Source organism: Panthera onca, chromosome Y (genome assembly GCF_046562875.1).
Source record: "Panthera onca isolate mPanOnc1 chromosome Y, mPanOnc1 haplotype 2, whole genome shotgun sequence".
NCBI classification, from domain to species: domain Eukaryota; kingdom Metazoa; phylum Chordata; class Mammalia; order Carnivora; family Felidae; genus Panthera; species Panthera onca.
This window is the reverse complement of record NC_138358.1, coordinates 28,915,458-28,941,657: the sequence shown is the minus strand read 5'-3', so window position 1 is coordinate 28,941,657 and position 26,200 is coordinate 28,915,458. Positions and strand designations below refer to the sequence as shown.

Genomic DNA, 26,200 nt, shown 5'->3' with positions numbered 1-26,200 from the left:
CTCTGAGAAGAGTAGGCAACATACTTTTATCTCCCATATTGAAAGGCTGTCCCCGGAGGCAACGCAATCCCAAATAGGCTGTACGATTAATGGCTACAGAAATCGGACACTGGTGCTTTGATAACCCCCGAGCTTTGGAAAACGATTAGGACTGGGGTGGGGGGGGGGGGCATGATTGGGTGTCCACTGGGATTGTCTTGTTTCGCAGATGAGAAAGTGGACATGCACTCCCTGCCCACGACATCCTCCTCGAGAAAGGGAAACCGAGCTCTGCTTTTCGCTGTGCCCCTTCTGGGTCCCCCGGCCAAGTGCTGGCCTTTTGGGGAGGTTGTGAACATTTATCGTCCAAGGGCGCCTGGGGGGGCTCAGCCGGTTGAGCGTCTGACTTCGGCTCAGGTCATGATCTCACAGTTTGTGAGTTCAACCCCCGTGTCGGGCTCTGTACTAACAGCTCAGAGCCGGGAGCCTGCTTCCGATTCTGTGTCTCCCCCTCTCTGCCCCTCCCCTGCTCATGCTCGGTCTCTCTCTCTCTCTCTCTCACAAATAAATAAACATTAAAAAAAATTGAAGCATTTATTTCCCAGCTTTCTTGGGGTAGAAGTGACACATCAAATTGCATGTATTGACGGAGGACAGCGTGACGATTCAATGCACGTGTCCATCGTGAAATGAGCGCCCCAGTCTCGTTCATGAGCCCGGCTGCCACCCGCAGTCGTGATCGCCCCCTGTGTGCGCGGTGAGGACACCAGACATCTGCTCTCTGCAGAGTTCAAGTATATACCACTGTATTAGGAGCTATAATCTACGTGGACCGTGAGGCGGGCACAACGTAGACCTCTTACAACTGGAAGCTCATGCCCTCCGACCACCCCCCTCCCCGCCTCCCCCAGACCCTGGGAGCCAGTCTTACGCTCTTTTGTAAATCATACTTCATACTCTTGTGAATCAGGCTTTACCAATGAAGGAAACAAAAGCTCAAAAAAAGAGCATCAGAGACAAGGTCAAGGAGATCCGCTGGTTGCAACTTAGCGGCAGAAAGTCTAAAATAATCACCTCATTCGATAACTGTTTCTGACTCATCTGGGAACCGTTTCTCTGTTCTGTTCCCAGATAGTGATAAAACGATGTGATCGGCTTTAAAAACTCTGCACCCCGGCTGTTCGGGGCTGCACTCTTATCAAGAGCATTGGTCCCGATCGGGTCAGCCTTGCCTCTCATTGTAATAAACTTTGTTGTGACTGTCACTGGTGCCCGTAGCGTTCTGTTTCAGGAGTCGTGTGGCTGCAACACCGCGATCGCTAGACTGTAGGGCATGTATGCTTTTAACTCTTTGAAGAACCGCCTTCCTGTTGTCCAGGGTGGCTGCACCGGTCTGCATTCCCAGCAACGGTGCACGAGCGCTCCTTTCTCTGCACCCCGTCGCCAACCTGTGTTGGATGACGGGCACCGTGGCCGAGGGTGAGGTCACGCCTCGCTGGGGTCTCCGTCCTGCGTGCACGCGCATAAGGGGAAGGTTCCGCAGCACGGCTGCAGCCAGGGCTTCCAGACGATGTTGCCCAGGGAAAACTGGGGGGGCACAGGACTCAGGGTCTTCCTGTGCTGTTCCAACGCCTCCTGCACCCGCGCCAGCACCGCGTGGTACCGGGGCTCCGAGCCAGGGGGCAGGGGCCGCGTCTCCGAAGGGTCCCTGGACAGGTCGAAGAGCAGAGGCGGGCTGTGCTGGGTCACGCCGTCCCCGGAGCAGGGGCACACGCCTTGGCCGTGGCAGGCCCCCGCCCCCTTGGGGTGGAATCGCGGTGTCATATAGTGAGCCTTCCAGAGTCTTCCGCCTAAAGGCAAACAGGGAGGCGGTCAGGGCAGGACGAGCCAGCAGAGCCAAGAGCCAGCCCTGGGGACGTCTTCCACGTCCCGTTCAAATGGAGAGGAGAGAATAAGCAGCGGGTGCTCTTGCAAGTTTGAAAAGACGTCACGTCCTCGTGTGTGTGTGCGCGTGTGTGTGGGTGCACACGTGTGTGCATGGTGTGCTCCAGGCACACCCAGGCCAAGGGACTCATCCCAGAGTGCTCAGCGACACACTGAGAGAACCGTGACAACAACATGGCAGAACAGTCAGGGGTGAGGCGCAACTAACCACAGCACCTGGGGTGAATTTCACGTGTCATCGCGGCCAGCCTACGGCACCCAGACACGTGGTCAAACACTAGCCTACGTGTCAGTGCGGCGGGGACTTTCTTGGGTTGTTTTTTTTTAGAGGAGATGAACAGTTCCATTAGTACACTACCCTCCATACTGTGGGTGGGCCTCACCCAATCAGTTGAAGGACATAGGAGCGAGCAGACAAAGGGCCCCTAAAGAGGAAGGAATTCTGCCTCCAGAGCAGAAATTCTGCCTCAATTTCCAGCCTCTGGGGTCAAGATGGCAGCATGCATGCTCTCCAGGCTGCTGGCCGCCCCTGAAGATTTCAGACCTGCCGCTCCCCATGGCTGCATGAGACAATTCTTTAAAATCTCTCCCTGTTTCCATCCATTCATCCATCCATCCATCCACCCTCCATCCATCCATCCATCTACTACCTATCATATCTATGTCACTAGCTCTTAATCAATCTATCCTGTCATCCGTCCACAATCTGTCATCTAATCATGCATCCATCCTCTATCATTTGTCTACAAATCCATCCATCCATATCTCCATCCATGCACCTGTCTGTCCACCCATACATCCATCCACCCATCCATGTATCCATCTGTCCACCCATCCATCCATCCCTCCGTCCATCCACTCATCCATCTGTGCATCCATCCATCCATCCGTCTATCCATCCATCCATCTGTCCATCCATCTGTCCATTCATCCATCCATCCATCCGTCTGTGCATCCATCTACCATCCATCCATCTGTCAATCCACCCATCTACCCTCCATCCATCCATCCATCTCTCCATCCATCCACTCATCTGTCTGTCAATCCTTCTACCACCCATCCATATCTGTCTTTATCTTCTGTTTCTATCATCCATCTATCATTTATCTGTCATCTATCCATCTATCCATCATCCGTCTATCACCTGTCTACCCTTCCATCCATCTGTCCACCCACCCATCCACCATCCATCCATCCATCCATCCATCCATCTGTTCATCCATCCACCGAACCATCCATCCATCCATCCATCCATCCATCCATCCATCCATCCATCTATCCATTCATCCATCTGTCCATCCATCCATCCATCCATCCATCATATCTATCTGTCCGTCCATCCATCCATCCACCCATCCATCCATCCATCCATCCATCCACCCACCTATCTGTCCATCCATCCATCCATACATCGATCCATCCACCTATCTACCCATCCATCCATCATCCATCCACCCATCCATCCATCCATCTACCTCCCTATCCATCCACCCATCCATCCATCATCCATCCCTCCATCCATCATTCCCCTATATTCATCCATCCATCCATCCATCCATCTAACCATCCACCCACCCACCCACCTACCATCCATCCATTCATCCATCCACCCACCTATCTATCTGTCCATCCATCCATCGATCCATCCACCCACCCCCCTACCCACCTTTTCATTCATCCAACCTTCACCCATCAATCTTTCCATCCATCCTTCTATCCATCTACCTACCTACCTACCCATCCATCCATGCATCCACCCACCCACCCATCCATCCACTCATCTGTCTGTCAATCCATCTACCATCCATCCATATCTGTCTTTATCTTCTGTTTCTATCATCCATCTATCATTTATCTGTCATCTATCCATCTATCCATCATCCGTCTATCACCTGTCTACCCTTCCATCCATCTGTCCACCCACCCATCCACCATCTATCCATCCATCCATCCATCCATCTATCCATCTGTTCATCCACCATCCATCCATCCATCCATCCATCCATCCATCTGTTCATCCATCCACCGAACCATCCATCCATCCATCCATCCATCCATCTATCCATTCATCCATCTGTCCATCCATTCATCCATCTACTCTATATCCACCCACGTATCCGTCCATCCATCTGTCCGTCCATCTGTCCATTCATCTATCTGTCCATCCATCTGTCTGTGCATCCATCTACCATCCATCCATCTGTCCATCCACCCATCCACCCTCCATCCATCCATCCATCCATCTGTCCATCCATCTACAATCCATCCATATCTGTCTTTATCTTCTATTTCTATCATCCACCCATCATTTATCTGTCATCTATCCATCTATCCATCATCTGTCTATCACCTGTCTACCCTTCCACCCATCTGTCCACCCTCCATCCACCCTCCTCCCATCCATCCATCCATCCATCCATCCATCCACATCTGTCTTTATCTTCTATTTCTATCATCCATCCATCTATCTACCTATCATCCATCTATCTCATTAGCTATTAGTCAATGTGTCCTATCATCCATCCATCACTTACCTGTCATCTACCCATCTACCCATCATCTGTCTATCACCTGTCTACCCTTCCATCCATCCATCCATCCATCCATCCACAGTCCATCCGTCTGTCCATTCATCCCACACACTCTTGGTTCTGTCTCTCAGGGGAACCCTGACTAATGCAAGCCCCCTCCTGCCACAGGAGAAGGGTGTGTACTCACTGTCTTTCTCGTGCCAGCGTGCTGCGTGCAGATACTTCCCGCAGTAATGAAACAGGAATTTGTGTGCTGAGTGCTCGGCAGTCCCTTGCAACAAGGGCACCAGGCTACGGCCATCGATCACCCTGATTCAGTGAAGAGACACAGGAAGGAATCAGACCAAGGTTGTTCGTGCAGTGTTGCACCTGCAAATGAAACGCCAAGCTTGGAGGGGGCCCCCGCTGAGGGCAAGGGAGACGAGCCATCTCCCCAGTATCGTGCAGATGGCAGGTTGCTGAGCGGGATGCATACTGTTTTTAGACACAAAGTCACTAAGTCGTGGGGTCACTTCTTCCACACAAAGTCATCTTAAATTCTGGCTAGACTGCCCAGGCCCCTGATTTGAGTGTTAATGCAGCAGAATCATAACATAACATATTATGTTATGATTTAAAATCATTAACAGATTCCAAGACATGTTGTCACATGTCTATAGGAGCTGGGTAGGGAAGCCAGTAACGGCCACATGACCTGAAGTGTCTTCCTTACAAACAACTTATATTTTTAAAAAGTCCTTAATCTGGGAGCACCTGGGTGGCTCAGCCAGTTAAGCGACTGACTTCGGCTCAGGTCATGATCTTGCGGTTCATGAGTTCGAGATCCGCGTCAGGCTCTGTGCTGACAGCTCAGAGCCTGGAGCCTGCTTCAGATTCTTTGTCTCCCTCTCTTTCTGCCCCTCCTGCACTCACACTCTGTCTCTGTCTCTCTCTCTCAAAAATAAATATTAACAACAAAAAAAGTCCTTAATCTGAACTGAATGTAAAAATGGAGTTATTTTCCCTTTTATTTTAATTGTACCCTAGTTGTGATGGTTCCATCTTCTGTGTCTACTTGGCTGGGTTATGGCGCCCAGGGATTTGGTGAGACACCAGCCTAAGGGTTACCATGAAAGCATTTTTTTAGATACGGTTAACATCCACAGTCAGTGGACTTAGAGCAATGCAGAGCATCCTTGATAATGAGGGTGGGCCCCACCCAATCAGTTGAAGGAGAGTTTCAAGAAGGGAAGGATGCGTTCAGAATCTTGCCAAGAGCAAAGCCTGAGGTTTCCCAGAGAAGATGAAATTCCGCCTCAAGACTATGACACGGAAAATCTGGCTGCACTTCCAGCCTGCTGGCCCGACATGAGGATTTCAGTTGAACAGCCTCCACAGTTGCCTGAGCCAATTCCTTAAAATCAAGGTCTTACTTGATAAACCCACAGACACATACCTGCACATATTGTATTGGTTTTGCCCTTTTATTCAGAAGTATTTATTTGTCGTCTTAAAATCAAATCATTGTGAAAAGATTTACTTTTTTGTTTTTACCCTGTATTAGCGTGAGCCTTTGGTAATGTGCAGATATCGAGGTCACAGCCTCATCCGCCTATGGGCAAGACTGCCTAAACCATAGGGGGATGTTTTCCAACGGACTGACTTCTACTGCTTTAATCTCCCGATTGTTACAGTTATCAAATTCTACCCACTCGGCAAAACCGGTCAATGGACCCAATAGTGTATTTAATCATGTTTTCGCGAGTATGGTTATTTTGTGTTGTTAGGCTGACCCCTACCTTTGAGGACGTGAGAACCTTTTAAATGTTCTCACGTTGTGGTCGTTTTTCTCCCCCACGTGTGAAATAGTGCAAGGGTAGCTGTCAGGAACTGGGGAACAGAGGGTCTCATTGTACGTGTACCTGTCCTGGGGCACGTGGCCGCCCCCCAGCTCGACCACGGTGGGGAAGACATCCATCAGACTGGTGGGCTCGTGGATCACTCGGCCAGCTGGCAGCACCCCAGGCCACCGGAAGATCCCCGGGACGCGGATGCCGCCTTCCCAGCCCCCCATCCCTTTGCCACCTGTAAGGAAGTGCCATTAGGGTGGTCCAGGAGACGGTCTCATCCACACACACACCTGGGCACACCTAGTGTTTCCCTGGACACCTACGCCCATCAACGCACTCCGCGGCAGGCTGCGTTCCCCATAAATGGTTGTGGCAATAATTCCAGAACCTCCTCACTCCCCCACAGGCACGTGGAGTCTGTGCACTCTCTCCTTTTGATTCAGGGTGTCTTTGTGACCGCCAGAAAAAACGGGGTGTGCGATGCATGGCATCAGGGGCATAATGGCCCTGGAGTTTCACACCGTGTACGGCTGGTGACCCCTATCTTATTCCATCCTTTTTCCTTCCGGAAGGACTGGGAACTGGGTCTGGGACCACCGTCCCTCCCCCACCTCTCCTCCTTTCCCACCTGCTCACCACACCATCCACCTGTTCCTTTACCCCTTGCCTGGTTCTTCCTCATTTCTGGCGTGCCTGGCAATGAGCTGGGACCCAGCTTGGCTCTTGGGGAAACACGCGCAACTACGGAGCATTAGAGAACATGCTTACGTTGCCTAGGAACTCTGCATAGGGGAGTTAAAGCAATCTTATGTTACAGAAGGAGAGTTTTACGAAGGGAAGGATGCGTTCAGAATCTCACTAAATAAAGGCTTCTTTGCCACAGTTCAGATTATAATGTGTTTCCTTTCATTTTCTGTCGCTGTGTGACGAGTGACTGAAAATCAGCGGCTTCACTCCTGTGTATCTGGTCCCGGTTCTGTATGCTGGGTTGGCGGGTATTCTGTTCCCGGTCCCACAGTCGGAATTCAAGGTTTCGGCGGTTTGTAGAACATACTACCGGGAACAGTGAGAATCTACTGTAAATGAACCTGCTACATCTTGGACATGTATACGGTCGATCAGAAGAAAAATCCACTTCCAAGGGATAGGAACCTATAAAGTCAACCCTCATTATCCCCCGGAGTGGTGTTCTACAGAGACGTCAAAAACACCCCATGAGCAAATACGAAACCCCAGCTCCCAGGAGTAATACAGGGCTCGGTTCCAGGGAGACTCTGGTCTCTATATTTTCATCAGTCAGTTGGTATATTTCTGTGCGTTTGGCTTAAACACACCTTACTGAATAGATACTGTGATTCATTGACATTGATGTCACAGCCAACAGCATTAGAACGCATGTCTCGACCAAGCGGATCTAACACACTGATTTTCTCCATGAGGCACATCACAGGCTTCTTGCCCTCGGACACAGGGCACAGCCTTCAGCACTATGGTTGGGAGCCATTTGAAGCAGCAAAGTCGCCAACAAAAAGCAAACAAAACCGCAAAAACGTGGCCACGAAAGAGACCTGTGTTCATAGTCTGAGAGACGAAATATAGGCACACGGTCGCCTCATCCAACCTTAACTGGGACTGTGTGTGCCAGGTGACCAGTATTTTCATTGCTCTTTCAATGACCACAAATTCATCATAAGTATTGATTTGGGGGCTACAGATAAATTTTAGCAAGCAGGAGAATTCATAAATATGGAATCCATGAATCACGTGGAGCGATTGTGTCAGACTTTAAAAAAAGTTATGATGGGCTAAGTATCGCATAATATAGTCAAATACAAGGATGCATATAATTAGGGTTATAGTTACTGTACTGTCTTTTATTTAGGATGGCATTTGTTTTGTCTTAATCATTTATTTGTATATCTCGCACTTCTACTAAAATGTAAACTCTTCATGGGAAGGTCAGGTGTCTTTTTCTCTCTCTCTTGGCGTCTGGTAAAATTTGGTGAATAGCTGCTACTCAAGAAATCCCCCTTTGAAAGCACACACTCTTGGGGTGCCCGGGGGGCTCAGTTGGTTGAGCATCTGAATCTTGACTTTGGCTCAGGTCATGATCCCAGGGTTGTGGGATTGAGCCCTGTGTTGGGCTCTGTGCATTGAGAGTGGAGCCTGCTTAGGATTCTCTCTCCCTCTGCCCCTCCCCTACTCACACTCTTTCTCTCACTTTCTCTAAAATAAAAAAATAAAAAAATAAAAATACAATGAAAGAGAGAAAAAGAAAGAAAGAAAGAAAGAAAGAAAGAAAGAAAGAAAGTGAGTACACACTCTTTCCCCCTTCTGCTTGTTCTCCAGTCTCCACCGCTGGGAGTCATTTGGTGGACCACGTATCTGCCTTTTCAGCCCCGATCTCCACTGGTCTCACCTCTGAATATTCCATTCCATCCCCCCAGCTGGCCGCGTTCATCTCTTGCCTCCAAATGTCCTCCGTGATCAGAGGTAAAATACGCGAATGTCGTGTTTTTCAGACCGTTTTCTTCAATGGCCTGAAGGATTTCACCTTTAGGAAAAATGGAACATTTCAGGACAGAGCCAGTAATCCATCATCAGTGAATTCAACCCAAATTTCCCCATTCTTGCTAGAAAGCCCCCCAAAGTGGATTCTGCAGTCACCATAGACCATCATAATGCACGTTGTCAGAAAGGGTCAATGCCTATGAGATTATTCTGATGCCACAGGATTCAGAATCTTGCTTACAAAGGTATCACCAATGCAGAGAACATAATAAACACCCAAAGTCATAGAGTGTTCTGAACACGCATGGTTGGCACGCATACACGTGTCCATGATGAGTGCATGGGGGTGGCAACGTGGTGAGAAAAGGTTTGATGGGAGTCCCCTGTTGGGACACAAGGAAGCCAGACCTGTGAGCATCTATCTGTGGGTGTTGACACAGGGAGCCCAAGGCTCAGGAGTGCAGAGCCACGTACAAGCCGTGTGCACATTTTATCCATGGAGACCGAACGCGCATCTAAAGCACTGAAAATGAAGATTTTAGAGAACATTGGCATGCGTAACAGTGGAAATGCAGAGTTTTAAAACATTATGTAATCCACCCTCCCATTTTGGGGTTGTTTGCCTCTTAACTTGGTGTACCACATCACTATGTTTCTCCCAGGACATCCCTTAGAGCCTGCAAGGATTTAGATGTCTACGTCTTTCTGAGAATCTCTATACAGTTGACACTAAGTGTGATACACCGTGTATCGGCTACACTCCAAGGTGAAAACAAATAGAATCTACAGTCTCACTGGATCTGTCCGGACTTTCTCGAGGCCACAGGAGGAAAGCTGTGTTGGTCTGTTGTCCTGAACAACAGTGTTCTTGCTTCACTTTCGGTAATGTCTCACGATGGCTTTAAATAACACACTTCATGGAAGGATGATTTTGTGCAGAAGCAGACTGAGGAATCAGAAGTGCTGAAGGAGCACGTGAATGATATGGGGACGTTTCTCTCTCTTCTTTGCCTTTTTCATTATTCTTTTTACAAATTCTTTTTTGATGTTCATTCATTTTTGAGAGATGGAGAGAGACAGAGTGTGAGTGGGGGAGGGGCAGAGGGAGAGGGAGACACAGAATCCGAAGCGGGCTCCAGGCTCTGAGCTATCAGCACAGAGCCCAATGCAGAGCTTGAACTCACAAACCATGAGATCATGACCTGAGATGAAGTCAGATGCTTAACTACTGAGCCACCCAGGTGCCCCGTTATTCTTTATTGCAACCGGGTTAACAGTGAGATGGCCCATGTGTTTTCCAAACTGGAGCAGTGACTCCAAGAGTGAATGAGGCTCAGGTGTGCGTTGACTTACCTACCAGCCAATCCATCTCCTCAACGTTGTCGCCATATAAGCCGTGCTGGCTTTTCCCGAGAAACTGTTTTGTGGTGACCAGGGGGATGTGCACATGTAGCAAGGACACAAAGAGGAGAAATGGCCCGTGCTTATTTCTGAAAGCAGAGAAACACCCTTCAGACACGATGGCACCTATTTCGACATTATTCGATCCACCTGAGCCCCTGAAAACCATCTCCCCGTTGAGGCTGGTTGAGGAAATCCCAAAGATGATAAAAAGACTCAGGTGCTCTGAGAAGTCACCTCTTCTTTCAAATGTGGTGTTTTTGGTGCTCCTGGGTGGCTCAGTCGGTTAAGCGTCTGACTCTTTTTTTTTTAATTATTTTTTTTTTCAACGTTTTTTATTTATTTTTGGGACAGAGAGAGACAGAGCATGAACGGGGGAGGGGCAGAGAGAGGGAGACACAGAATCGGAAACAGGCTCCAGGCTCCGAGCCATCAGCCCAGAGCCCGACGCGGGGCTCGAACTCACGGACCGCGAGATCGTGACCTGGCTGAAGTCGGACGCTTAACCGACTGCGCCACCCAGGCGCCCCAAGCGTCTGACTCTTGATTTCAGCTCGGGTCATGATCTCATGGTTAATGGGTTCGAGCCCCACGTCGGACTCTGGGCTGACAGTGCGGACCCTGCTTGGTATTCTCTCTTTCTCTCCCTCCTTCTCTCAAAATAAATAAATAAACGTAAAACAATAAAATCAAAGGTGATGGTTTTATTACCTTTCAATATAGGAAACTGCCTCCTGTAGCATGAGATGCGCAGTTCTTTCCAAAACCATGGGCTGCTCTGTGACGTCATGGTTTCTCATCAGGATACAGTTCCAACGACGCACAAACCCGAAGCTGGCATACCAGGAGACAAAAAAGAGGAAGACGAGGCTGGCCGCACCCAGGACGGCTTTCCAGGGCACGGAGATTAACCCGCAAATCTTGCCAAGAGCAACGGTCAGCACTCCCAATGCCGCCACCTGGGTGTAAAACCACAGCCTCGCTCTCGTGCTGGCGTCCACTTCCGGGGGCCTGCCTGGGTCACAGTCATTCACAAGCGTGAAAGGCATGCCATAGAAATAGTCAAATCCGTGGTTCAGTGGGTGGTGGCAGTGGTCAGTACGGGATTCACAATTTACACCCTGGTGCCATTTCCCTGAAAATGAGAGCAGGGCCTTAGAGAAGAACATACAAATAAGGTGCTCTGTCTGATACGAATCACCTTCTCAATAATTTGGATGTTCTGATGAAAAAAGATGGTATGCAACCAGCAAAACTTGAACGAGAAAAGCAACATAATAGGAACGCCTGGGTGGCTCAGTCGGTTAAGTGTCCGACTTTGGCTCAGGTCACGATCTCATGGTTCATGGGTTTGAGCCCCACGTTGGGCTCTGTGCTGACAGCTCGGAGCCCGGAACCAGCTTCGGATTCTATGTCTCCCTCTCTCTCTGACCCTCCCCTACTCGTGCTCTGTCTCTGTCTCTCTCTCTTTCTCAAAAATAAACATTAAAAAAATTTTTTTTTAAAGAAAGGCACACAATAGAAATTCAAAATAGAAAGGGAAGAAATGAACTCATTCGATATTGGGGTATTTTTAAATGGGTGCGTTACACTTTACAAACAGTAATGAACATTACAAATTCTCATGACGGTTATCAAGAGATTAAAGGTTTAAGATTTTCTGGACTGTGTGGAATTATAAGTTTGTCACCCTAGACTATCCTATTAAATAACTCACATAATATCATTTACTGCTATTTCTTACTTAGAAGACAGCCACTTGATAACAGGAGTTGGTTCTTGCAAAATCTCGAGACCGAGTAGAAGTAACCATCTCACTCCACCAACTAGTAAGCAAGAAATGCTTATAATTGATTTTTTCCCAAAGGCAAGAACTTTTGACAACAATATCATTGAGATGGAACGTGAGTAAGCCCGTATATCAAATTCCAGCAGGATATGCAAGAATTGGGTTCTCTATGGGCACTTTTAAAAAAAAAGTTTAACATTTATTCATTTTGAGAGACAGAGGGAAACAGAGCATGAGCGGGGGAGGGGCAGAGAGAGAGGGAGACAATCCAAAGTAGGCTCCAGGCTCTGAGCTGTCAGCACAGAGCCTGACGTGGGGCTCAAACTCACAAACCGCGAGATCATGACCTAAGCTGAAGTCAGACGCTTAGCCGACTGAGCCACCCAAGCGCCCGTCTATAGGCACTTTCTATTTCATTTACTCCAGACCTTCAACCACCTTAAATTTAGCTACAAAACAGGATAGAAAAGGCTCCAAAGTACTATTTGCCATAATTTCCAAGTGCACAGGGTACACCGGGTCCTTGCCCTGTTGCTCCCTCCCGCGACTCACAAAGTGTCTTCAGAACCTATAGGAATGGGTTCTAACTCCAAGCCTGGGTATCTTCCTTTATTCCCCTGCTTTCATTTAAGGCAGCAAAAAAGTTCGAACAGGGTGAGGGTGGTGGAGACGAAGAGTGTCCAGGAGGGTCTCCACCTCTCATGCTGTCAAGAACAGCCTTCTCTAAATATAGATGGCACGTGTGCACCAGAAGAGGCACAGAAGGAACCGGTACACAGGTCTGCAATTCTAGTCAACACAAAATAAATCTACTTTTCCAGTTCTGGGGTCAGGGACACTGATCCAGTGGTGGTGAGTTGCTAATGGAAAGTTCTAGTCAATTTGGGTCGCTAAGAAGTTTTGCTCCATTTCTTGGGAGTGAAAAGAGAAAGGTGATAGTGTGGATGTGCAACGAGTCCTTGAAAATGTCCCCGAAGATGTGATATGCTATGTTCTGAATGTCTGTGTCGCCCCCAGATTGCTACATGGAGACCAGAAAAGTCATGGGTGCCGGGAAGCAGGTGCCTATGAGAACAGCCCCGAATGTAGAAGCTGGGGATGGAGGAAAGAGGGCCACCTCCCAAGAGATTGAGTGAAAAACTGCCTGTCAATAACAGAAGTTCCAACAGTGTGACAAACCCAAGAGAGATCAGAAGGGTCCAGCCCCCCATTTTGGTTCTGACACACAACTTTTTTTTTTCCGCCTTGTAGGGAAACAGGTTCTCTTGATGGTTGGTCTTCCTGTTCACTAACGATATGAGTACCTATAAGGCCGGTCGCATAACCTTGTTGCTGCAGGATTCTTGCAAACGTGGTTTCATTCTCGGGGAGTCCACCCGATCCCCCGTTCCACTGGAGGGCGCGGTACCCATCATGGGCTTCCATGCCTGTGGAACAGAGCAGACAGCAAGTGCTCACTCTCCCTTGACTACAGCAGGGCTTCTCACCTGGGGAGAAGCCTGGCCCACACCAGTGGACTCGTCGCCGTTCCTGGCCTTGGCCTGGGTGTCACAATTGTGGGAGGGGTGATACTGGCATCTGGTGGGTGGAATACCCTACGGTGCCCAGGACGCCCCCACCACAGAGAATTATCTTGCCCCAAAGTCAGCAGTCCTGAGATTGAGAAACCCTGCCTTACCATGAGAGATTCAGTTTATCTATCTATCCATCTATCATCTATCTGTGTATCTATCCACCATTTATTGATCCATCTATCCATCCATCATATCTATCTATCATCTATCTATCTATCTATCTATCTATCTATCTATCATCCATCCATCATGTCTCTCTATCCATCCATCATATCTATCTATCTATCTATCTATCTATCTATCTATCCATCCATCATATCTATCTATCTATCCATCCATCCATCATATCTCTCTATCCATCCATCATATCTATCTATCTATCTATCCATCCATCCATCATATCTATCTATCTATCTATCTATCTATCTATTATCTATCATCCATCCATCATATCTCTCTATCCATCCATCATATCTATCTATCTCTCTATCCATCCATCATATCTATCTATCTATCTATCTATCTATCTATCTATCTATTATCTATCATCCATCCATCATATCTCTCTATCCATCCATCATATCTATCTATCTATCTATCTATCTATCTATCTATCTACCTACCTATCCATCCATCTATCATCTGTGTATCTATCCATCACTTATCCATCCATCCATATCCATCATTTATCCATCCATCCATATCCATCACTTATCCATCCATCCATCCATCCATCCATCTATCATCTATCTGTGTATCTATCCATCACTTATCCATCCATCATATCTATCTATCTATCTATCTATCTATCTATCTATCATCTATTCACCCATCCTTCCATCCATCCATTCATCTGTTTCTGTTTCTGTCATCTATCAATCCATCTATCTACTCATCCATCCATTTGTCCATCTGTCTGTCTATCTGTATCATCTATCTACCTTACTCTCCATCTATCAATCTATTATCTATCTATCTATCTATCTATCTATCTATCTATCTATCATCTGTCCATTCATCATATCTATTTACCCATCATACTTATCTATCTATCTATCTATCCATCCATCATCTATCTATCAATGTATGTATCTATTATCTATCATCCATCCATCCATCCTATCTTACGTATCTACCTATCATATCTATCTATCCATCTTATCTATCTATCCATCCATCCCTATTTCTATCTATCTATCTATCTATCTATCCATCACACTTATCTATCTATCTATCTATCTATCTATCTATCTAGTATCTATCATCCATCCATCATATCTATCTATCTATCCATCCATCATATCTATCTATCTATCTATCTATCTATCATCTGTCCATTCATCATATCTATCTATCCATCCTATCTATCTATCTATCTATCTATCTATCCATCCATCACACTTATCTATCTATCTATCTATCTATCTATCTATCTATCTATTATCTATCATCCATCCATCATATCTCTCTATCCATCCATCCATCATATCTATCTATCTATCTATCATCCATCCATCCTATCTATCCATCTATCTTGCCTATCTACCTATCCTATCTATCCATCTGATCTGTCTATCCATCCATCCATCCATCCTTATTTCACTCTCTCTATCTATCTATCTATCCATCTATCCATTCATCATATCTATCTATCTATCTATCTATCTATCTATCTATCTATCTATCCATTCATTATATCTATCCATTCATCATATCTATCTATCTATCTATCTATCTATCTATCTATCTATCTATCCATCATATCTATGTTTCTATTTTTCTATCTATCCATCATATCTATCTGTCTATATCTATCTATCTATCTATCTATCCATCCATCCATCATATTTATCTATCCATCACCCAACATATATTCTATCTATCCATCCATCCATCCATCCATCCACCCATCCATACATCATATCTATCTATCTATCTATCTATCTATCTATCTATCTATCATCTTTCCATGATCTATGTCAGTGTTTCCAACCAAAGACAATTCTGCCCCCCAGAGAATACTTGGCAATGCCTGAAGGTATTTTTGGTTGTCACAATTTGGTGGGGAAAGTGGGTGCTACTAGCTTCTAGCATGTGGAGACCCGACCCCTAATCACACAGAATGTGACTATGTTTGAAGATAAGGTTTTAAAGAGGTAAAATGAAGTCAGTAGAGTGGGCCCTGATCCCATAGGACTGGTGTCCTTTTAAGAAAAGAAGATGAGAACACAGACACGCACAGAGGGACGACCACATGAGGACACAGGGAGAACATGGTGTCTGCACGCTGAGAAGAGAGGCCTCAGGAGGAACCAGCCTCAGCCCCACCTGCTTTTTGGACTCCCAGCCTCCAGGACTGGAGAGAAAATTCATCTCTTTTGTTTAGGCTGCCACACCTGTGGCGTTCCATGTGGCATCTCAAACAGCCCAATACAACAATATTCCAATACGTGAATATACCAGGTTATTAACCCACTCTTCTGCTGATGAACTGTCTCCGTGTTTGCATCTTACAAACAGTGCTGCTGTGAACGTTCTCATTCCATCTTTTGTAGAACATGCCTGTGTGTCCATATTGGGCACATACTCAGGAACTGCTGGGTCACAGGGTACGCATGCATTTAGCTTAAGCAGACACTGAGAATCAAATCAGGGCCCCTTCCTACATCCTTGAAGTTCATCACACCAACCTCTTCCTTGTCCTTTTCTGACCCTGACCCTCTTGCATCCCCCTTATAAGGACCTTTGTCATGACACTGGACACCTGGATAATCTAAGATAGCTTTCCCATCTCAAGATCCTTGATTTAATCCTATCTCCAAAGTCCCCTTTGCCATATAAAGGAACATTCATCACTTCTGGGAATTACGATGTGGGATCTTTGGGGACCCTCATTCAGCCTCCTATACACTCACCCAGAGCCTGTCTGAAATCATGACTGCACGTCAAGATTGACTCAAATATTTAGACAACTAAACACAATGTCAAACATAGTCAACTACCCTTGGAGAGTTTCAGCCTTTGAATTCCCAGTCGACCCAATCATTGCATGACTATATAAAACACAGTATTCTTCATGTAATTACAAGGTGATGCCTCTGCAGATTATATTTGCACCATTTCCCCTGGATCTCAAGCATCGCTAATAATATTGAAGATGAGAAATGAGTGGCGGTAGGTAGACATACCCCTTTCTCGATTGTCCCAACAACACCGACCTGATCTGAAGGAGTGTCTCCCCGTGAGGAAGGAAGATCTGCTCGGGGTGCACAGGGGGGCGGCTGCCAAGTGCTGGGTGAGCCTCACGCCTTCCTCTGCAAGCCGGTCAATATTGGGTGTCCTGAGCAAACCACACAGACAATCACTGTCAGGACGGGGGCATGCATTCAGCTTATGGGGATCCATGCACTGGAAGGTACTGGCAGAGTGCATTTCTATAGGTTTTAGAAGTAGTTGCATATGGTGTCTTGCAGAGGCAGATGGACCCACCCCCAAAACAACCAGCATGAGCACATGCACTGAGTACTGCTTGCTATAAAAGATGCGGGGCCCTTGTCCTGGGGTCCTCAGCTGGAGCCCAACCCACTGCCTGTATATCCAACATCTGAGCCCACTGTGTCACCAGAGGGTCTTGGGGGTCAGGAACAAGCTTCCCCTGATACCCATTGCTGCTCTGTGAGCATGCTCTGTTCCACATACAGGAAATGGTCTTCCCAATCGAATGGGGACAAAGTGCCCCTTTCCTGCCTAGACCACCAAGTTTTTGCGCAGATGGGTTATAAATAGCAGAGAGCAAGTGGATTAGAGAGAGAGAGGACGACATGAAGACCAAGGTCCACTGGCTGGAACAGAATCTGCAAAAGCCAATACCTAAAACTTCCTTATGGGCAAGTGGTCCAAAAGCCAATGACCTCAAGGTGAAAGGGACCTTTGGACAGTATTGGAGGCATGGGTGGAGGACTTCCTAGCTGAGATGAAGATTATTGGTGGAGGATTCTGGGAGTCGAGTGTGGTCCACAACCATTATCTACAGGGGAGAAGAGCCTCTAAAGTTCCCTGTTCACCCAACGCTACAGGAGGATCAGGCTGAAGTGACTGTGGCTTTGTTGAGGGGGAATGGGCAGCCCCGGGCTGAGTCATGGCACTAATGGGCGCTATTTTCTTGTACATAAGGCACACCCCAAGCCCTGTGACACTGACTGCTGGCTAGTGGGGGGTTCCAGGTGTCCCAGAGGGTCTGTGTCCATAGGTTGTATGGACAGAGGATAGAAACAAGATGAGCTGTGAAGGAACAAGAGGTCAACTGAAGGACCTCTCTGAGTTGGTGGGCATCCCAAAGTCCTAGTGTGGGTTTTCAGCTTCAAGAACATGAGACGAATCAAGACCACCACCGTGACCATTCTCTGAATGCTGCACTAACTAAATACCTTTCTTTCTAACTCGAATGGTGTTTCACCTTTTGAAGAACACATTTTTAGTTTTACTTTTGCTTTTGTTTCGGTCCCTTTGATTGAACATGGTACATGTTGTCTGAAAAAAAAAACATGAAAAATTAAATGTATTCGTCAAAACCCTCAAAGCCAGTGAAACATAAAGGTAAGGGCAGGAGGATCGTTTTCAAAAGATGTTCGTTGTTAAGGTGTAAACTTCTGAGCTGGTATAGTAATATAATCACATGATGATTTTGGGGGTCATTACAGTGAAAAGCTGCATTTTTGGACACCCTGTGTTATCTTTAGCCCTGGCGATTTCTCGGCCAATGGAGCGATCTCCCCGTTTGCGTGGAGACAAGCAAAGTTTGCAGGTTGAACCCCTCACCCTTGGTCATGGAGCTAGAAAGTGCCAAAGGAGGGCTTAATGCCAAATCTGTTTGACTTAAAAAAAAAAATCCAGAGTGTGCCGTACGGGGCATTGTGACTCAAGCATCTTAGATATCGGGGGTCACATCTTGTATGAGTCACGGATTATCTGATCGTTTACAACCACCCATCCACTTTGTGACCGTGGCAGCCTTTTTCCTGATGGCTTTGTTCCTGTTCGAAGGCAAGGAGTGCCCCTCACCCTCTTGTGTGTAAGCTGATACCTGAGCTCCATCAGCTGTGACTTCCAGGCCCTCCCTGCCTTCCCAGAAACCACAGGGGAAGCTCAGACACCTGCTCCTCAGGGCAACTGCTGGGGCCCTGCCAAGCCTCTGTTTCCAAAGAACAGCTGTGTCAATGTCATTCAAGATAGTTCTGGCTGCTTTTGACTCATATTTTAATTGCAACCAACTGAGATATAACTGTTGTTGTTAAAAAGCACCCATTCTGTACTCATGTTGGTTGTTTTCAATAACCCAATTCTAGAAATTTACTTTTCTTTCTTTTTTTTTTTTTTTTTTTTTGGCTCAGCTATGAACATGATTTGCAAAGGGCTTATAGGATTCTACCAATTAAATATAATTTTGTTAGCATTGACCTATTTTTCACAGTTGGCAAAAAGTTCTCTCCAGTTTGATATCCCAAAGTCCAACTATGTATCTATTATCTACAAATTTATGTATCATTTATCTATCCATCCTTCATCCATCTTTCCATCCATCTATCCATCCATCCACCAATTTTCCATCCATCCACCCATCCATCCATCCATCCATTCATCCTTCTATCCACCTGATGAGGGAGCATAAGGCGAACTGAGACTCGGCACACAGCTCCCTGCCCGGGTGGGACATGTGTGACGTTCCTCAGACACCCCTTGATGCTCAAAAACAAAGTAACGGAAAGAAAACAAATGGTTAACTGATCGAGATCACAGTCATGCAAGACAGGAGTCTTGATCAGTTTAAAAATGTCTTAGTACATTACAAGAAAAAGGCAACCCTATCAATAGCCTCATCTCCAGAACCCTATAGACTGTTTCCTGGAGTCCCAATATCACCCTCCCCTCCATCATGATGTAGGGAACAAAGGCAAGAAGGAAATGGTAGATATAATGACATTTCCTTATAACCTACAGCCCATTGACAGATACTTGAGGTAAGTACAGAGTAGAACATTTCTCCAGGAAACCCCTACCTCCCAATGTTAACGCCTTACTAGAGGAAAAACCACCTTAACTTGACATAGCAAGGTCTCAGCTATCTTAGGAGTCCTCTTTAGCATATCAAAGTCCTTCTGGAGGCCTCCCTTTGCTTTTACCTCCCCCAACTCCATAGTATATAACCAGTCACTCTTCACAACCCCAGTACAGCTCTTTCTGTGGGTCCTGTCCTGTGCTTTAATAAAATCACATTTTTGCACCAAAGATGTCTCAAGAATTCTTTGTTAGCCATTGGCTCTGGACCCCACCATCACTCCAGAATCCCATAACATCTCTCCCTCCCTCCATCCACCTTTCCTTCCATCCATCCATCCATCCATGTATCCACCCACCCATCCATCCCTCCATCCATCCAGCCAGCCATCTGTCCATCCATCCATCTATCCATCCATCTATCCATCACATCCAGCCAGCCAGCCAGCCAGCCATTCAGTCCGTCCATCCATCCATCCATCCATCCCATCCAGCCAGCCAGCTATTCAGTCTCTCCATCCATCCATCCACCAATTTTCCATCCATCCATCCATCCATCCAACCTTCCTTCCATCCATCAATCATTTGTCTGTCTATCTCTTTTCTATCAAGTATTTATCTCTTACACATGTCTTTATGTTGTGGAACAGAATGTAAAACACTACGGGTTTCAACCTCAGCATGGAAATCTCCTGCAGAATGTCATTCCTTCACTTGTTAAAAGATAACCTTAAAACAGGAAAAATGCTTATATATATGTGTGTGTATATATGTATATAAAAGTTGATTGCCAAATACAGTCTTACAGTATTACTCTCAAACGCCTTTCATTTTTTACACATCCTTTTTCTTTTAACTAGGTATTCCGAAGCCGGGTTAGGGTCACAGAGCCAGTCCTGGGACTCCCTTTTCTGTCCTGACCTCCTGTGCCCCCTCAGTGCCTACACACTCATTACACACCTCGTGGGTTCTCAACGTCCCTTTCTCACGAGGCCAAGTGTCTGGGATATTGCGCTGCCACCATTGAGTGTCCTGTACGCAGTGAGGGAGAACCGGTGTTTCGAACAGGCAGAAGTGAGTCTGGACGCACCTCTCTACGGGGTCCTCAAGGTCTGCTCCGTTATTCAGAGATACTTCGGAGTTTCATGGTTTGGAACAAAGGTCAGCCCACTATGGCCAAATCTGGCCCTAGCTCTGTTCTTAGGGGTCCCCGTGGAGCTAAGAACTTTTTAAGATGTGTCACAAGTTGGAAAAAATGAAAAGGGAAGAAGGGAGGGTGTGAAACACAGATCCGGTGTGGCCCACACAAGGTACCGGAGCGCTGTGTGGCTGACCCCTGATTTAGAACGCGAGCATCTTCTAGCGTATTTAGACACGCGCACCGAATGCCGAGGCGGCTGGAAAGAATGATATGGGGCTGATTTACTACCGGAGGGAGAATGGCCTTGTGCCAGATGGGTTGGAGGGATTTCATCGCAAATCACTGAACGATGTAGTGAAGGAATGGAACCACGTCGCCGTGAACCCAATGACAGTTTCTCTACATCGTGTGGTTCTTACACAAAAGTTAAGTCTTCTAGGGGCGCCGGGGTGGCTCCATCGGTTCAGCCACGCCGGCGCCCCTAGAAGACTTAACTTTTGTGTAAGAGGTTGGAGGCCCAACTCTTGATGTCAGCTCAGGTCATGATCTCACAGTCCGTGAGTTCGAGCCCACATTTCGTACAGACGGACCTGGAGGGGCACGGCCCCCATGTCTGCAAGAGAACATCTTTGTGGGCGAATCCCAGGGTCTGGGTACTTTTGTTAATTAGTTTCTTTTTTTTTAAATATATTTTTAAGTTTATTCATTTTGAGAGAGAGAGAGTGCATAAGCAATGGAGGAGCCCAACGCAAGACTCGAACTCACCAACTGGGAGATGACCACCTGAGCCACAATCAAGAGTCGGATGCTTAACGGACTGAACCGACCAATTTCTTCATGGCGGTTTTCTGAGCCCCAAACCCGCAGGCCACAGAAGGTCCCGAGGGGTAGGGATGCATCGTATGAATCCCGGGGGCCACGATTCAGTCCATCACGGGAGGGGGGGGGCGATGGTTAAGAGAAAGCAAAGGGTTCCCTGGGGACATGAAACTGTCCTAAACTGGTTCGTGCCAATGGATGCCCATCTCTGAAGATCCGGAAGCCAATGAATTGTCCACGTTCGGTGGCTGAATCGTCCGCCCTGCGCGGGCTCCGCGTGGGAAAGAAGAAGCATGAACACAGGGTTTTCTCCTGGTGCTGGACAGGCGGCTCGGAAAGAGGGTGGCCCCGGTCTGTGTAGGTCAGCCCTAAGGTGGGCACCTACTGCAAGGCGGACGTGTGTGAATCTGCGGGTGGCGGTCGTCCTCAAGGAAATGCTCACGGAAGGAGTAAGATGCTTTCTTCCCTTTTGTCCTTCTGCACGGAGCCAAGCAGGCAAACGTGCCCTTGGGAGCACGCACACCCTGAATACGCACTAAGCTCCCTGCGGTGGATGAACCACAGCCCCGGGGCAGATCGGCCCAGTCTTAATCCCCAGTGTTTATTTGTGAATAGGAATTTACCCTGGAGTGGGGACTTGAGAGATGTAACTAGTTAAGGATCTGAGATGAGCTCATCCTGGATGAGGGTGGGCCCTGAATCCAATGACAGGTGTCCTTGTAAGAGTCAGAAGAGAGACACAGACACAGAGGAGAAGCCACGTGAAGGTGGAGGCAGAGACGGGAGGGACGCGGCCACGAGCCCAGGGATGCCTGGAGCCCCAGAAGCTGGAAGAGGCAGGAAGGACCCTCCCCTGAAGCCTTGAGAGAGAGTGTGGTCCTGCCCCCCTGGATCTCAGGGGCCCTGCCCTGCCTGGATCTCAGTGGCCCTTCCCTGCCTGGATCTCAGTGGCCCTTCCCTGCCTGGATCTCAGTGGCCCTTCCCTGCCTGGATCTCAGCGGCCCTGCCCCCCCTGGATCTCAGCAGCCCTGCCCCTCCTGGATCTCAGCGGCCCTGCCCTGCCTGGATCTCAGCGACCCTTCCCTGGGTGGATCTCAGTGGTCCTGACCCTCCTGGGTCTCAGTGGTCCTGCCCTTCCTGGATGTCAGCAGCCCTGCCCTGCCTGGATCTCAGTGTCCCTGCCCTGCCTGGATCTCAGTGGCCCTGCCCTACCTGGATCTCAGTGGCCCTTCCCCTCCTGGATCTCAGCGGCCCTGCCCTGCCTGGATCTCAGCGACCCTTCCCTGCCTGGATCTCAGTGGCCCTTCCCTGCCTGGATCTCAGCGGCCCTGCCCCTCCTGGATCTCAGTGGCCCTGCCCTGCCTGGGTCTCAGTGGCCCTGCCCTGCCTGGGTCTTAGTGCCCTGCCCCTCCTGGATCTCAGCGGCCCTGCCCTGCCTGGATCTCAGCAGCCCTGCCCTGCCTGGATCTCAGTGGCCCTGCCCTGCCTGGGTCTCAGTGCCCTGCCCCTCCTGGATCTCAGCAGCCCTGCCCTGCCTGGATCTCAGCGGTCCTGCCTTGCCTGGGTCTCCACAGCCCTGTCCTGCCTGGATCTCAGCAGTCTGGTCTCCCGGATGGAGAGAGAATACAGTCCTGTTGTCTAAAGTTCCTCCTTTAGGAAGGAGGCAGCCCTAGGACAGGAATACACCCACTCACCCGAGTGCTGTGTTGTTTGAAAAGTTTGGGATCCTGCTTCCCTGTGTAAAAGCAATTTTTCAGTGTTCAGATCTGATGCTCTAAGGAATCACCACTATAGGCAGATGTTGAATGCATCATTTGGCCAAATACACCCCCCACCACACAGGCAAACACAACAGCTGGACTGGGTACCTCAGGGTATTGTTTCCATAGCAACCAAGATCCCCAATGCCAAGATCATCTGCCATTATCAGTAGAATGTTGGGTTTAGAGGCATTTGCTGCTTGGAACCCCGAAGTCCTCAGAAGCAAACTGAGACGGAGTAGAACCCACCAAGAGTCCCTGGAGACAGAAACAAAAGGGGAAAATTAGGGGTTGGGACTGGGAGGGTTAGGGGAGTCACATTTCAAAGCAGGCTGCTGGGGAGGCTCGAGCATCTCCACCAAATTAGGATTCATCCCAAGGGCCTGCATCTGGGCCCTGGGTTCCTTTCGTCCTTGCTTTGTAACTCCCCCCCCAGAACACTTGAACTCGCTGGGGTCTGGTTGTGAAAGTTAGGGTCTGCCCGAGTGAGGTTTCTTCCCGTGAATTAACCCAGGCCCGTCCTGCCCACCCCTTGGTAATGAGGCCACTTCTGTGAGGTTCTTTCTAAAGGACTTGCGTTCAGGGCCTCGCCTTCCAGCCTTTCAGGGTGCCAAGCGGGCCCGGGTGCGCCAGGCGTCCCACAAACGACCCCGCAGGAGGGAGAGGGTCTAGGCAGCCGGGGCAACTTACATTTCAAAAGGCAGAATGTGGGATTACAAGCACCCCAGGCGCGACAGGGAGATGATGGGACCCAGTAGTTACAACACGGACTTGAAACGCATGGCGCCGGGGAGGCCGGGGCGCACCGCTGACCCCGCGTGGAAGGGACCTGGAGCGTCCCCGACGCGGATCCCGGACCCTGCCCGCCCCAGAACCGAGGGGGGCGCCTGGGGGCCGGGGGCGCCCTGATCCCCATTCCTGGCTCCTGGCTGGCAGCTGGAGCGTGCGCCGGGTCCCCGGCAGGGCCCCCAGGGCTGTCTGGTCCCTTCATTGCGCTCCGGTGCGCCCGCAGTCCGGGGAGGGAACAAGGGGGCAGAGGGAGCGCGACCGGTCGCAGGCGGAGCAGGGAAGGGGCGGGCCCGGCGCGTCTTAGAGGGCGGCGTGGGGGGGACACACGGTAGCGCGCGGGCTGGGGACCAGCGAGGACTGGGCCTGTGTCGCGTTGGGGGTGGGGACAGACGCCTGCGCGAGGGCTGGGGACGGGGCGGGACCGAGCAGGAGGGAGGAAGCGGCGCCCTGAGCGGGGCGGGGACTGGGGTTTGGACCGGACGTGTGTCCGAGGGGGGAGGGTGCCGCCGTGCTGGGGCGGGGGGCGGGAACGGAACAGGGTGGGGGATGGGCCGTGGCCTGGGGTGCCAAGGGGCTGTGCTCGGTGGGGACGCCGCCCGTCTGTTGGGGGGGTAAGAGACCCAAGGGGGGTGGGTGGGACCTGTCTCTGCCGTTTGGGGACATGGCCGCGCTCCGGGGGTAGGGGAGGGCTTTGGGGGAGAAGGGGGGTACTCGGGGCCCAGGGGGGTGTCCCAGGCAGTGGGGCTGGGGGACACGGCCGCGCTCCGGGGTTAGAAGAGGGCTTTGGGGGGGAAGGGGGGTACTCGGGGCCCAGGGGGGTGTCCCAGGCAGTGGGGGTGGGGGCACGGCCGGCCGCGCTCTGTCGGGGCGTGGCCTGTGAGGACCCTCTGGGTGTTCCCTAGCCTCTCGAGGCCCCTCCCTCCCCTCCCCTCCCCTCCCGGCGTCCTGTGGCCTCCCCCCGACCCCCCAATAAGGCTGGCTCTCGGGTCCAGCAGCCGACAGCCGGCGGGAGGGGCCTCCAGCTGCGTTTTGGAGGCGCACCCCCGTCCGGCCCGCCCGCCCGGCCCCGGACTCGCGCTCGCCCAGGTGCACCCCCTCCCCCAGCGCCCCCATCTCCGCCCCGAGTGGCCGCGTCCCCGGGCCCCGCGCACCTGGCAGCGGGCGCGGCGCGTCCCCTCCGAGCCCCGGGTCCCATGGCCGCGCGCGGGCCGGGCGCGCAGGACCTTGTCCCCAGCCTGCCCCTGCGGGGACCCGCCCCGGCAGCTGAGCCCTCCGGGGAGCAGGGCCGCGCCCCGCCCCAACCCGCTTGATCCGCAGGCGCCCGGGGGCCTCCGGGAATTGATCTCGGAAACAGGTTTTCCGGGGTCCCGGCCGCCTCCGGGCGGACACTCCCCGGAGACTGGGGTGCAGGAGGGGAGGGGATGGTTCCTCCTGGCTGGGCCTGGGCACGGGGAGCCTCCGGCAGGCCTCGGCCAGCGACCCCCGCTTTCCAGCGAGTTCCGGAAAGGTCTGGGGACTGACGGCGTGCGGGCAGGCAGGCAGGCAGGCTGTGAATGCCAGGGTCCTGGACGCAGACTCCTACTCTGTGTCCAAGTTTGGGGGGGGGGGGGGTGTGGAGAATGTGAGCGGGGCTACTTAGTTCCCGTGTTATCCTTCCAGCTCAGTTCTGCATTTGGGGCCGATAGGAATTGGGAATGAACGTTCCCCGCTAGCTTGGGAGTGGGCCTAGTTTGCCCTACTGCCCGCGCCTTGCTGGGGGGCTTCCGGCCTGCAGAGCTTTGAAAGAATACATTTCTGTGGTTTAAGCTGCGTCCTCCGTGGTTCCTCGCAGATGCTGGGCTCAGGGGAGGGTCACAGGCGGGGACTAGGTGTCTGTGTGTGTGCACCGACAGGTAGTTGCGCACGGAGTCTGGAGTAAAGGCCCCGTCCTGCCGGTGTCCCGTCCTGGGCAGGTGCGGTGCAAAGCCAGCCAGCAAGGGAGGTTGCTCATCGCGCAGTGACCTTCCGACACGGAGCCGAACGACGTGCAATTCTCAGCACAGCCCCCAAACTCTGGGTGTCCCTAAATCACTGGGGCAT

The 26,200-nt window shown here is 50.0% G+C and overlaps 1 protein-coding gene across 4 annotated transcripts; it reads right to left on the bottom strand.

Moving 5' to 3' along the window:
- Positions 1–559: 559 nt before the first annotated feature.
- Positions 560–25,456, bottom strand: LOC145714928 (arylsulfatase D-like). 4 transcript variants are annotated; one of them, XM_081794458.1, is made up of 10 exons: positions 25,273–25,456; positions 23,441–23,590; positions 16,777–16,898; positions 13,289–13,411; positions 10,907–11,330; positions 10,148–10,284; positions 8,703–8,837; positions 6,356–6,518; positions 4,642–4,763; positions 560–1,829 (listed from the first exon to the last, which is right to left on the bottom strand). In XM_081794458.1, the coding sequence occupies exons 1-10, from the start codon at positions 25,314–25,316 to the stop codon at positions 1,465–1,467; spliced, it is 1,785 nt and encodes a 594-aa protein (XP_081650584.1). In that variant the 5' UTR covers positions 25,317–25,456; the 3' UTR covers positions 560–1,464. The 4 variants fall into 4 exon arrangements, with proteins under 4 accessions (XP_081650584.1, XP_081650583.1, XP_081650585.1 ...); XM_081794457.1 differs by lacking the exon at positions 25,273–25,456 and adding an exon at positions 24,023–24,325; XM_081794459.1 differs by lacking the exons at positions 23,441–23,590; positions 25,273–25,456 and adding an exon at positions 17,986–18,178.
- Between the last annotated feature and the right edge of the window lie 744 nt (positions 25,457–26,200).

Coding starts and splice junctions, on each gene's coding strand:
- LOC145714928 (XM_081794458.1), bottom strand. CDS start 25,316: ATGGGACCCGGGGCTCGGAGGGGACGCGCCGCGCCCGCTGCCAG. Junction 11,331..13,288: donor TTATGCGACCGGCCTTATAG/GTACTCATATCG, acceptor TCTCATTTTCAG/GGAAATGGCACCAGGGTGTA. Junction 4,764..6,355: donor GGCCACGTGCCCCAGGACAG/GTACACGTACAA, acceptor TCACTGAATCAG/GGTGATCGATGGCCGTAGCC.